This window comes from Colletotrichum paranaense, assembly GCF_030867605.1.
Source record: "Colletotrichum paranaense strain IMI 384185 chromosome Unknown Scaffold_4.1, whole genome shotgun sequence".
In the NCBI taxonomy this organism is placed as follows: Eukaryota; Fungi; Ascomycota; class Sordariomycetes; order Glomerellales; family Glomerellaceae; genus Colletotrichum; species Colletotrichum paranaense.
Genome location: NW_026848962.1, coordinates 2,852,366 through 2,865,463, shown reverse-complemented (window position 1 = coordinate 2,865,463; position 13,098 = coordinate 2,852,366). Strand labels below are relative to the sequence as shown.

The following is a 13,098-nucleotide window of genomic DNA, read 5'->3' as shown; positions in this document are numbered from 1 at the left end:
TTGGCAGCAGACGGGATAGTAGGTCTAGCCCGTCCAGCTTTTCTTCAGGCTAACGCTCCAACGGCTGGCAAGACATCATTAGCTTTATTCTAGAGGCAGCCATAAGGAAGAAAACGAATTTGGCTTCTGCTTGGTTTGCCGATCGCCAAGCTGTGTGCGCGATCTGTCTCATGTCCACGATGCCTGCCACCCTTGTGTCAAAACAGGTCTGGTGACCATGTGCTGCACAGTCGTGGTTCGCACTAAGTTGCAGATCTTTTCGAGCCGAACTTACACGCGAAGTCTCTTTGACGAGTTGGCGGCCGCATGTGTTATGGAGGCATTGGGAATCGCATTCCGTTGACCGATTACCATAGCTGTAGCAGGGCGTGAGCACAGGCAAGCTTGCGGCATGTCTCCACGCGTCCAGCTCAAACCGGATCCGAAATTATTTGCGTAGACGACCTGGACCGCACACTAGAGAGGAGAAAGGTCATAAGCACTTCCGAACTTCCGAGTTCCTCGTCGTCTGATGTCGTCATCAAGCCAGAATCAATTGATGGGCAGTCTGTCGGCAGTTCGAGCACGGATTGGAATTGTGGTCCAATGTTCGAGCGCAATCAGGAAACCATCCCGGCCAACGTCGGCCAGGCGATACAACCCACCTTCAACTGTGCCCGGAATTCTGAAGTACGACAGCCGTCCCTGAACTCTAGTCAGCTTCACAAAAGACAATTCAGACCTGCTGTCTGAGTCGTCTGGTCGTTATTGACAACTCGACATTGCCCTTCATCGCCGAAGTTGAGCCTACATGTTCTTGACAGACAATATCGCATGTACCTTGGCTAGGCAACGTCTGCTCTACACGCGAAGATGACAGACGAATGTCGGGGAGACGAGAATGCTCGTCATCCGTGAGTCCATATTGCTTAGCCCTTTTACTCATAGCTGATCTCTGACTGCTTCCTCGTGTAGTTACCTGTCAGGGAACTTTGCGCCGATTCAATCCTGCCTCCCCTTGACTCCCTGCAGCCATGAGGGCACGATCCCTTCTGATCTAGCAGGAGGCCAGTATGTCCGCAATGGAGGCAACCCGGTGACGAACGATGATGCGAGCCGAGCGGCGCACTGGTTCGATGGGGATGGCATGCTTAGTGGTGTTCTATTCCGCCGGGCAGGTGAAAAGAACACTTTGGTCCAGCCGGAATTTGTCAACCAATACCTGTTGACCGACGTCTACTGCCACGCAAAAACCAACAAATACCTGCGGCGACCAGTAGTTCCAAGCATTGCGACACTGGTGAATCCTGCCGTGAGCATGTTTCGCATCATCTTCGAGGTTTTCCGAACCGTGTTCCTGGTACTCCTCTCGCGACTCCCAGGTTTCGGTCGTCCTATCAAAAAGATCAGCGTCGCCAACACCAGTGTCCTATTTCACAATGGGAGAGCATTGGCAACGTGTGAAAGCGGCCCCCCTCTCAGATTCGCGTTGCCGAGCTTGGAGACTATTGGTTGGTTCAACGGAAGGACAGCAGAAAACGAACCGCGACAAAGCACCGAGAGTGGCTTTGGGGGCAGAGGTGTCGTATCCTTCATGCGAGAATGGACCACTGCTCATCCGCGAGTTGATCCGGTAACGAAAGAGCTCATTACGTTCCACGCGACCTTCGTCCAGCCATTTGTGCGTTACTCCGTCGTGCCAGCGACGACAAAGTCCGGGCCCGGCCGCTCTCCGGTGTTCGACTTACCGGTTCCTGGAGTCGAGTCACCTAAGATGATGCACGACTTTGGGGTATCAAGACAACACACAGTTATCATGGACCTGCCGCTGTCGCTGGATACCATGAACCTGATTCGCGGAGTCCCAAGCTTGTCGTACGATTCGGCAGGCAGATCACGCTTCGGAGTCTTCCCACGACACCAGCCGGATGCCGTTCAATGGTTCGAGACCAACCCGTGCACAATTTTTCACACCGCCAACTGCTGGGACTCGATTTCGTCGCAGACAGATGTTAACGGTCCTCGTGTGTCGGTTAATCTCGTGGCCTGTCGGCTTACTTCCGCATCCATGGTTTTCAGCGCCGGCAACCTTCCCACGCCAGAGATGAAGCCGGTGCCTCCTGAGTACGCTGAGGAGGAGCAGTGCCGATTGTATTATTACAGTTTCCCACTGTCGGCCATCCCCGGGATCCAATACAACATCAGACACCAGTGGGCTCTATCGGCCATTTCCTTGGAGTTTCCATCCGTCGCACCAGCGTACTCAATGCAGGAAGCTCGATACGTTTACGGATGCTCAACCGGCGAGGCATCTTATACAGTTGCCCTTGGCAAAGCTGCAAAGATCGATCACTTGGCCAAGTTCGACGTTCGAACATTGATAGCAAGAGGCGTCGCACAACCACCACAGCCGGTGAAAGGCTGTGTCGATACACGTAGCATTGCCCAGGTCATGGAGAGCCAGGATCCTCAAGACCCTATCAAGCTCTTCCGAATGCCCGTCGGGTGGTATGCGCAAGAGCCAAGATTTGTGCCTCGGCGCGAACCAGACTCCGAGGACGACGGTTGGTTGTTGACATACGTGTTCAATGAAGATCAGCTCGATGAACAGGGTGAATGTGTGCCCGAGGCCGCGAGCGAGTTGTGGATAATTGACGCGAAAGAAATGAAGGAGGTCGTGGCTCGGATCAAGTTGCCGCAGCGTGTACCGTACGGATTGCATGGAACTTGGTTTAGCGAAGAAGAGATTGATGAGCAGAAGCCATTTGAGAAGGTAAGGACGCTGGCTTCGTAGTCATTCAGCATGGGAAAAGTTCGTCCGAGGTTGGTTGAAGGGATACTGGGCCTGTCTCGTTATCAGCTGGCGGAAAATTTCCTCTATGATACCATTTGCTTTCTAGCGAGCAGAGAAGAAGTAATGGCCTCTTTGGGTAAATGTGAACCTTGGCTCAATTGGCCGTACGCTTTAGTGGATGATGAGACAGAAAACTCAGCACTTCCAGATTGGAAGCATCCAGTTCCTCATCCGAGGCTGGCCATTTCGAGAAACAGCCTGAAAGATCACTTCCACTCGTAATGGCTGGCAGTTGTTAAGTCGGCGAGATTCAGGTTGCCCTACCCACAGCCGATCGCTAGTCACACCAACGCTGTGTGCACACCCACCTGGCACCATGGCCTCACGGCGCAACCGCCCCTAACTGAAACTTGCGTCGCCGGCCCTGAGGTGGCAGCCACTGGATTCTGGCTGGGGCCGTTGGAGGCTGGACCTTGCTCCTCAACGCTTCCTGTGGTGCGCTTTAGGGCCGCATTGCACCTTGCGCCCCATGCCGCAAGTTCGCTGCCCAGCGCCCCGGAACCTGCCCCCCTTCGCTTCTCCTCCCCGGCCCTGGACTGCAAATCCCCCTCATCAAGAGCATGTTGAGGCTCAGGGCCGGAAAAGCGTCAATCTCAACGACATCCGTTTCTGTAGCCGCCGACGACTCTTTTTTCGCCGCGATATCTTCCGGCGATACATGTTGGATTTTGAGATCGTCTGGCGATGCCCAGACATTTGGTGAGTGCCGAGAAATGACCCCGCAGGGCAGTGCTGAAGGGCATCGACAGTCAATCAAGGGACGGCGAGTGTTCGGCGTCTAACATTCAACTTTTGGGCTCCGAGACTGTAAGGTAGATCAACTTCCAAGACCATCCCCGGGCATCGTGCGTGAAATGGCGCGCCATGGCTCATGGACATTGCTCCCCCGCGTCTTCCTGGGCGAGATTCCTTTTACCCCTCCTCTTCCCCCAGGTTCCCCGGCATTTGGATGGGCCCATGGTTCATGTTGGTATAGCGTATGCGGTCCCATGTGCCTTTTTTGACCTCTCGAAATGTTTCCATTCCCAGGCAGACGAGACTTTCAGTGAGGGTTAGCCAAGGGTTGGCAGCATGGAGGGCCCCCACACTTGCATCTGGCGGCAGACAGATCTAAGGTCCGTACCGGGAACAGAGCCGTCGGATTGGTGCAAAAGTTTGGGGCAGTTAAGCTTAGCAAATGCCAAACGGGGCTGCTGCAAGGTGTGGTGGATTGGTTATGACTTGTCCACAGTCATGGTCTAGAGCGAACTGGTCGATACGTGGCAGCAATTGCCGGGGCGTTTGCTACCGGCTCCCCAGGCGTAGCGTGTACATTGCTGAAACTTGGCCATTCTGCATTCCTTGATGATCTGATAGTATCGTTGAGCTGAGTGGCTGCTCATGATATCATGTGGACGTGGGACTGCAAGAGGATTGAGAATTGCTATGCAGGCTTGTTTCGGCGTAGCAGACTGGCCCAGAAGAGATCCACTGCGTCGACAATGTTTGAGCTGCCGTCGTTGGTTGGCGCTTCTTTCGCAGTGTTGTACTGTGTAGACTTAAGGGAAGTATGCATTCGTATCCTGACGCAGGTTTGGATAATTGAACTTGAGCAGGCATTTCTTCCTCGGCTCCAGTGGCCACCATGAAGCTGAGGAGACGCATATTTCTTGGCGTTTAGCATTCAGCGTTTGAATTTCAGTAGGGAAAGTCGAGGCGGGAATGGTCCCAAACATGACACTGCAGAACACGTACGCTTCCCTAAAGTTGGAACTTTGTGTACTTTGTACGTCTGCGCAGAAGTCGGTGGAAGGGGAAGAAGAGAAGACTGGTTCTAGCGGTGTTTGGAAATGCAAGGTCAGCAAGAAATCCCGCCGGGCGTTGAAGTATCCGTCTTAGGTACTCTGTTTCGATCCAAATGGCAGGTCCCTCAGGTTGGAGCATGGTGTGTGTTGGGATAAGGCTTGCTATGGTCTGCTCACCTACCACTTTGGGAGGATAAGTGGATGAGGTGCGGAATTGCGCGATTGGCTGTGGGTGTCGACAAGCCTTGGAAAGACCACACAGGAATTGTGACAGTCAATCCAACCAACATTTGGGTCTAGTTTCTCCATGAGCGTCTGGACATTCCCATTGTTTGGTGTGTTTGGCAATGGTCCCGTCTTTGCTGGAGAGCGGAAGCAAGCCAGTCACGACAGTGAGAGAAAACAATCCTAGCAACCAAACAGCTTGGGCGGAAGGAAACGCGGTAAAGCGAGGCGAGCCGAATGTATGCGTAATGTTGGTAGATGGAAAGCAAGGCACGTGGGCTAGACTTCTTGGTATGATGTAAGGTACCTAAGATATCGGTCTGTGGCTGTCTATCAGAGGATACGATGAGCAAAGGTGAAGCTTGGCGGAACATGCTGCGACTGTCTCCGTACTCAGTGCTCCGTACCATTGCGAAGGCGAGATGGCCGTCGCAAGGTTTCGCAAGGTTTGCAAGGGTAGCCCTTCGTCAGTCCATTAATGTCTGGTCTGGTGGGGAAGGAACGAATGTCATCTGATGTCGCTCTGGACAAGGCACATTTTGGGGGCCAAATGAAGCGCGCTGAGGATGTGAAGGGGAAAAAAGTACATGATTCGGATACCTTAGAAGAGGAATACCCGCAGATAAGCGCACAAAGGTGTTGGATTGAGAAAGAACAGCTGCCAACGAGACATTCAATTGGCAAGATGCAGTCAAGCACTTGCAACTTGCCAGGCATTGCTTCCTTTCTTCTTCTCGAACGGAATCAGGGTAGTGGGGCGGGGGGGCACTAGCGCAGCTTGCCAAGAGCCGTGTGCCATTTGACCAATCGAATGACTTGAATGAGCAGGGATGACATTGGCAGTGAGGATGATGGCCGTGGAAGTTGGGACTGGAAAACGAACGGATCATTGCGTGCTTGTATCCAAAGTCAGGTACCTGATCGGAAGCTTCAGGTAGCGTATCCGTATGTACAACTGACAGGATTGACAAGCAAAGATTCCGACTGGTAGTCTGGATGACCAAGAGTTTGGTGTTCTTGGCCTCAGAGAGCAAGACGGTTTGGATGAAGCGAATGGTTTGCACAGCCACTCTGGTCGCAGTGGCCGCCCCTATCAGCTATCAGCTGGTCAGAAACGGCCCCGACACCCCAGCCACTTGCCGAAGCCATGATTGGATGGCGGGTTCCCTCCTTCCCTGATGACGACGACCAGCCCGCGCTGGGCGGACATCGGTGCTCCTTGGCGGCGCCGCTGCGTTGCTTCTCCACCCCGGGCCTGCGCGTTCCCATCATCAGCACCGTTTCTCGCCTCGCCTTACCTTGAGGATACCTTACCACGATACTTACCTCACACAGTCACCATCCAAGGCATTCTCTCAGCTGCGTACCTTATTGAGTGATCCGACCTGACGCTACAGCGGACCTTCCAGTGATTGCCACCATGCTTCAGGGGCTGTGACGACTGATGCGTCACGCAATGTTGCTGCGGACTGCGCCGTCAGCCAGGTACCTCAGAGCAGTCATTGTTAGTCGATCCAGTGGGCTGGATTGCACCGTTTCCACAGTTTCGCCGGCACGAGACCACTGGGGAACACGGAGGCGCTGACGGCGACGGGAGGAAGCTCGTCTTGGCAACTGCTCACTTGTCGTTGTTTGCGCCGCTTCGAGTCTTAGTGCTTTCCCTTTCTTGTTCAATTTGGCCTGTCAGTCCCGTCACTCTGGCAGCCGGTCTCTTCTGTCTTCCAAGTTGGTGGCACTTGCCTGCGCAGTACCAGAGTAAAGTACCTATCTTGAGGAAATGGAAATGGAATGGGAAGGAAACAGACAACCTGAACGAACAGTGTGCCTTCCCGTTGCTCGCAGCTGCATCGCAATCATGGAAGGCAGGAGCATCCGTGAAAGTATCAGGTACCTTTCCTTCCCGTCCCCTTTGGATTGCCGCATCTGCATCCACGGGCGTTGTTTTCGGTATACGCAGCCATCCCCCGCATCATCTTCAATTTGCTTCCTCTCGTCACGCCTTTCCCGTTTTCCCGTTTATCGTTTCTTCTGTCAAGCACAACCTTGACGTCTCGTTTCGTCCACAGCTGCAAGCCGCAAAAAAGCCAGGACTCCAGACACACACCCATCTTGAACACGTCTAACCTTGTCACCTAGTCACTCCCCTGCGATTTGCCAAGCTTCCCGCCCGCTTTGTCACTCCATATCCAGCATATCTTCGATCCAGGTATATGGCAAAGTACCTTACTTTACGTACCTGACCCAAAGTGCCTATCTCTACAAGGCACACCGCGCAGCTTTTGTTGATACCAGGTAACAGAAGATACCTCACATCCAATCCACTCTCTCCAATGCCCTCCATGCAAGTCCTCCTCCCACACTCTGCTCAACTGTTGCATTCCTTCGTTCCGTCACTAACAATTGTGGCCCTACTTTAGCTCATGACGGACACGGTACGAATACCTTACTGGCTCCATCTCCCCAGACAAAGTCCAAGACAGGAAGTCGCCCAACGGATGCGCTTCGGTCCTCACTTCTTCGGCCCATCCACTCGTCGTCCCGTTCGGTCGGAGCTATTTTCCCACCACCGTTCCGCGCCCGCGTTGCATCCCTCCACTCCTCCCACCCCAGTCCTCGGACAGTCAACGGGGGTCGCTGGGTAAGAGGTACCTCGTCCTCTCTCTCTCTCTCTCTCAGTCTCCAGGTCTCTCTCGTTTGTCCGTTGCGGAGATACGTCCAGATCTTCCAGTATCCCATCCATTATCCATCCATCCTCCTTCAGGTTTGGTCGTCTTTCCGGTACATACATCCTCGCTCCCCTCCCTTGGCACGCATTCCACCCACCACAAAAGTATAACTTAACGCTGCCTCCTAGCACACTCACCTCTCTCACCCTTCCCTCTTCTTTTTCCCTTCTCTTCTTCATCACCACCCCCAAGCTCTGAGCTTGCCCGTTCTCTATTAACAGATTTCTTTCCAGATCAATATCTGCAGGGCTTTACCAAAAGCACCAACACACACCATCCAACCCCCCCAAGCGCGCGTTTTAAGCCGTTACCTACCGATATCCGATGGGAGAACCCGAAGCCGTCAGGCATGGTGAACACAACACAGCTGCCGCGGAAGTGAATCCCGAGCAGGACGAGCCGCCGTCTATACCGCGGCCCCCGCCCATTCCCAACCCGGTCCCTCAGCGACCTGCCCATTCGGTTCCTGTCACGGACATAGGTCTCCTCTGGCAAACCGACCTTGAAAATGGTCTCTCAAAGGCCGATGCTGCCGCCCGTCTTGAACGGGACGGGCCTAATCGTATCGAGGGCGCAAAGGGCCTATCCGTTTGGGAGATTGTCATGAGACAAATCTCCAACAGTCTGACCTTGGTTCTTGTCATTGTCATGATTCTGTCCTTTGCTATCCAAGATTACATTGAAGGAGGTGTCATCACCGCCGTTATCCTTCTTAACATCGTCGTGGGGTAAGTTACGTCGCCTGCCTTCACCCTGTTACTTCGCAGTGGCATATGTCTGCTTCCCCCTGGTTCCTCGTGCCTGGCCTACCGATTCTATGATTCTCTTGAGTTGTTGCAAAGCACGACTGGCCACTCACCTGGCTGCCGCCCCACGACTGGGTAGGGTGACTGCTGACCGCTCCTGTGGACCGCGCACTCAATGTACCCTGCTCGCGAGATTCTTGGCAAAGTGGCTCATCCTCTACCCCTGCCCCCGAGCCAACTCGGTCTCACACACCTTTCCTACCCAGCACTTCAGTCGCCGAGCATTCATGGCTGACATCTTTCTAGCTTTGTCCAGGACTACAATGCCGAACAGACTATCCAGAGTTTGTACGCGCTGTCCGCCCCGACGTGCAAGGTCGTCCGTGACGGAATCGCGGAGACCATCAAAGCCGAGACTCTGGTCAAGGGTGATCTTGTCATGATCGCCGTCGGCGATGTCGTCCCAGCTGACCTTCGTCTTCTCGAGGGAATTAACCTCTCCATCGACGAGGCTCTACTCACCGGCGAGTCCCTGCCCATCAGCAAGCACCCCGAGGCACTCTTCGAGGAGGCTGATATTCCCCTCGGCGACCGCATCAACATGGTGTACTCGGCTACCACCGTCACTCGAGGACGCGCTCGCGGTATCGTCACCACCACTGGTATGGAAACCGAGGTGGGGAAGATCGCCATGATGCTTCGCACTACTCGTAAGAGAGACGAGAATGCCTCACTCCCCGCCCGCGCTCTCGCGCGTTTCAAGGCTGCCATGAAGAGCATCCTTGGTCTCGAGGGCACTCCTCTTCAGGTCAAGCTTAGCAAGTTTGCTCTTCTGCTGTTCGGTCTGGCTATCCTTCTGGCCATCATTGTCTTCGCGGTCAGCAAGTTCGACATTGACGACCAGGTTCTCATTTACGGTATCTGCGTCGGTGTCGCCGTCATTCCCGAGTCCCTTATCGCCGTCCTCACCATCACTATGGCTGTTGGTACCAAAGCAATGGCGTCTGGAAACGTCATTGTTCGCAAGCTCTCCTCTCTCGAAGCCGTTGGTGGTGTCACCAACATCTGCTCCGACAAGACAGGTACGCTCACGCAGGGACGAATGATTACCAGGAAGATCTGGCTGGCCGAAGATACGACCGCCATTATAGAGGGCACTACCGACCCCTATGACCCGACCAGCGGCAAAGTGCGTTGGCCTGGATCGACCGCATCAAGCTCGGGCTCTAGTGGAGCGTCGACTCCGACGGTTGAGAAGTCTGACGACACTATCATTTCCTCATCCTTTGGTGCCTTCCTCAAGGCTATTGCTCTGTGCAACAACTCCGCTGTTACCGATGGCAAGGCCTCGACCGATACTGAGTCTATGACCACCGCTACCGAGGTGCCGGTTTCGTGGACCGCCATTGGCGAGCCCACCGAGATTGCCCTTCAGGTCTTTGCTATGCGATATGGAAAGGGAAAGACAGACCTCATCTCGTCCGAAAAGACGAAGATGTTGTACGAGTTCCCCTTTGACTCCACCTGCAAGCTCATGAGTGTCGTCTACGAGTTCCCTGGCGCTCCCCGCCAGGTCTTCACCAAGGGTGCCGTCGAAGTCATGGTTGAGAGATTGGCCGAGTCGGACGACGTCAAGCAGAGGATCGCGGCCAAGGCTGACGAGCTAGCCTCAGAGGGTCTCAGAGTCCTCTGCGTTGCTCAACGATTCCTCGAAGATGCTGACAACGCTAGCGAGAGAAACGAAACGGAGTGCAAGCTCCGTTTCCTCGGTCTTGCTGGCCTGTACGACCCCCCTCGTGTCGAGACTCTCGGAGCCGTCAAGAAGTGCAACACGGCTGGTATCTCAGTCCACATGGTTACTGGAGATCACATTAAGACTGCTACTGCTATTGCTCATGAGGTCGGTATCCTGCGTGGCGGCGAGCCGTCTACTGCAGTCATGGCCGCTGGACAATTCGACGCCATGACCGACGCCGAAGTTGACGCTCTTGAAGCCCTCCCTCTTGTGGTCGCTCGATGCAGCCCTATGACCAAGGTCAGAATGCTCGAGGCCATGCATCGTCGCAAGGCCTACTGCATCATGACTGGTGACGGTGTCAACGATTCGCCTGCTCTCAAGAAAGCCGATGTTGGTATTGCCATGGGCAAGAGAGGCAGTGACGTTTCCAAAGAGGCAGCGGACATGGTTCTTACCGATGACAACTTTGCTTCCATCGTTACCGCCATTAAGGAAGGTCGCCGCTTGTTTGACAACATCCAGAAGGTTTGTTTATCCACACATACACATTTCCTCGAGACACTTTTCTAACTAGGCTGTCAGTTCTTGCTCCATCTCTTGATCTCCAACATCTCCCAGGTCATTCTTCTCCTTATTGGTCTGTCATTCAAGGACAGAAGTGGCACCTCCATATTCCCTCTATCTCCTTTGGAGATTCTGTGGGTCAACCTTATTACATCCTCATTCCTGGCTATCGGTCTTGGTCTGGAGGAGGCTCAACCCGATATCCTCCTGCGTGCGCCTCACAGTCTACGCGTTGGTGTCTTCACCTGGGACTTGATCCGCGACAAGATGATCTACGGTTTCTTCATGGGCTCGCTCTGCTTGGCCGCGTTTACTTCCGTTGCGTACGGACCAGGCGCGGGCGATCTCGGCAGCCATTGCAACGACGGCTGGAACGAGACCTGTGATGTCGTCTTCAGGGCCCGGTCCACCGTTTACGCCACCTTGAGCTTCCTGCTCTTGGTCACTGCCTGGGAGGTCAAGCACTTCCAGCGCAGCTTGTTCAACATGAACCCTGAGTTGTGGACTGGCCCCACGGCTGTGTTCAAGACCATCTTCAAGAACCGTTTCTTGTTCTGGGCCGTCGCCGGCGGCTTCATCATGACTTTCCCCGTTATCTATCTCCCTGTTGTCAACCGCGCTGTCTTCAAGCACGGCATGATTACCTGGGAGTGGGGCATTGTCGTTGCCTGCTTGGTCGTCTATGTTGCTCTCATTGAAACCTGGAAGGCTGTAAAGCGTCACATGGGTCTCGGCATGATTGCACGCAGTCCTGAAGGACAGGTTTAGTCCGCGCGCTAAATTGGAGATGATTCTGCTGCAAAGCAGATGCCTCTGCGCAGGCTGTAGTCAAATGCGTGGGAAGTTTCCTGGTAATCGGTGCCTCGGTGCGGAGTATTGGCGGGATTAATATCGGATCCAACATCGGTAATGGGAATCAGGCAGAATGGGGCTATTCAACATGAGTCTGGCAGGCTTTCGGGCTTTGGTGATGCGTTCGCTTTCGTCACACTCTTTTAGTATCTTTTCTACAAGGCTTTGGCTGTCGAGGATTTACTCCAGCCCCAAATTGCCACGCAATAAAATGAACTCGATGTTTCGAGCTCAACACACACTCTAAATGTTCCCTTGCGTACTAATGTGCTGACGTTCAATGGACCCTTGGTTCTCTGCATACTTTTCGACAAAACCTGCTTCTCTCCTCTCCTGCTCAACCTTCTTCTTATACTCAACCCAATCATCGCTCCTCGGAAACGGCACATTCGGCACCTCGGCCCCCAAAAACGCACAAAGCGGCTCCCACCCGTCTCCAGGTCTCAACTCGAGGAACTTACGCCCATCGGTCCTAAATGCCCTCACCTCCTCATGGTGCCTCTGAAAATACGCCTTTCCATTCTTTCCAAAGTCGTTGTCCCAGCAGACAGAGTGGTATGCGTTCGCCAACCCCTCCATTGGCGACTTTCGCAATTCATTCCGGTGGAGATGTGCGTGGATCAGCGTACCCCGCATCGAAGACGCCCAGGAGTCGAAGGAGCGGGTGGTGAGGATTATCGGGGTTGTAGGGTATGCTTCTGCAAGGGCGGTTGGGAAGAGGGAGGGGGGGAAGTCGGAGACTGCTTCGTACGGGGAGAGGAGGGCGTCCCATTGGGATTTTGACCAGGGGTTTGGGGGGTTGGAGATGGGGAGGTTGTCGGTTATGGCGGTGATCCAGAGGTCTTGGTGGGTGTTTTTGGCGACTTCGCGCATGTGGTATACGGGGGCGATTTTGAGGATTGCGAGGGCGTCAGCGAGGGCTGGGGAGTGTTAGAGGGGTTTTAGTCAACGGGGATGGTAGGGGAGAGGTACACTGTGTGCCTGTTCTGAGGAGACCCAGGACGAGGACTTTCATCTCAGACATGTTTGGCAAGTTGATCTTGTTGAGAGCGGACGAGACTACAATGATGTTGAGATGGGCGGGCACTCGTTTCGTGAATGAGCTGACCACAGCGATTTAAAGGGACTGAATACAAAACTTCATTGCGGCTTCTGAGTTTGCAATAGTTTCTGCTACCTGACCTCGATAAGAGGATCGAATGAGTCCGAGATGTTCCGCAAGGCAAGATCACGGGGCTGGCTTGGATAGGAAGCTGACTCGGAGCGGGTCGGATCGGAGATGCTCTGAGGATCCGGGGCCCGGTCAAGGTTCCACTTTTACGGGATTGCGGCCGGCGTCATTCCCGATTTTGTCCGCTGGCAGATTACGTCACTCGAAAGAAGAGCCTCTACTGCAGGAAATTTGAGAACTTCTGAGAAAAGGATGAAGTATGATCTTTGCCGAAAGAATAGGCAGTCTTGAGGGGACGGCAGGGCCACTCGATGCTGGATGCTCGACTGGGTGCAGTGAACTTTGGCCGTTGCTTGTATAGAGCCTAGCATACGGAAAGACACAAAAACATTGGAGCTCTTCGTAAAAGAAACGACCGCGTGAGGATCTAGTGTAGTAATTGTTGCCAGTGATTGAAGA

The 13,098-nt window shown here is 54.0% G+C and overlaps 3 protein-coding genes across 3 annotated transcripts, besides 1 other annotated feature; 2 read left to right on the top strand and 1 right to left on the bottom strand.

The window, feature by feature from the left end:
* Window positions 1–852: 852 nt before the first annotated feature.
* On the top strand, window positions 853–2,773 carry CPAR01_05966 (retinal pigment epithelial membrane protein; the record flags this gene model as incomplete). The annotated part of the gene is made up of 2 exons (XM_060490240.1): window positions 853–893; window positions 955–2,773. The coding sequence occupies 2 exons, from the start codon at window positions 853–855 to the stop codon at window positions 2,771–2,773; spliced, it is 1,860 nt and encodes a 619-aa protein (XP_060351706.1).
* Window positions 2,774–5,350: 2,577 nt separating this feature from the next.
* Window positions 5,351–5,431: a sequence feature (Short protein (CPAR01_05965, KAK1542578.1) was converted to a misc_feature.).
* A 2,461-nt stretch (window positions 5,432–7,892) lies between these two features.
* Window positions 7,893–11,384, top strand: CPAR01_05964 (potassium/sodium efflux P-type ATPase; the record flags this gene model as incomplete). Its single annotated transcript, XM_060490239.1, has 3 exons — window positions 7,893–8,296; window positions 8,621–10,577; window positions 10,635–11,384. 3 exons carry the CDS (start codon window positions 7,893–7,895, stop codon window positions 11,382–11,384), a joined length of 3,111 nt encoding a protein of 1,036 aa, XP_060351705.1.
* A 327-nt stretch (window positions 11,385–11,711) lies between these two features.
* Window positions 11,712–12,492, bottom strand: CPAR01_05963 (uncharacterized protein; the record flags this gene model as incomplete). The annotated part of the gene is made up of 2 exons (XM_060490238.1): window positions 11,712–12,388; window positions 12,441–12,492. 2 exons carry the CDS (start codon window positions 12,490–12,492, stop codon window positions 11,712–11,714), a joined length of 729 nt encoding a protein of 242 aa, XP_060351704.1.
* Window positions 12,493–13,098: the final 606 nt, after the last annotated feature.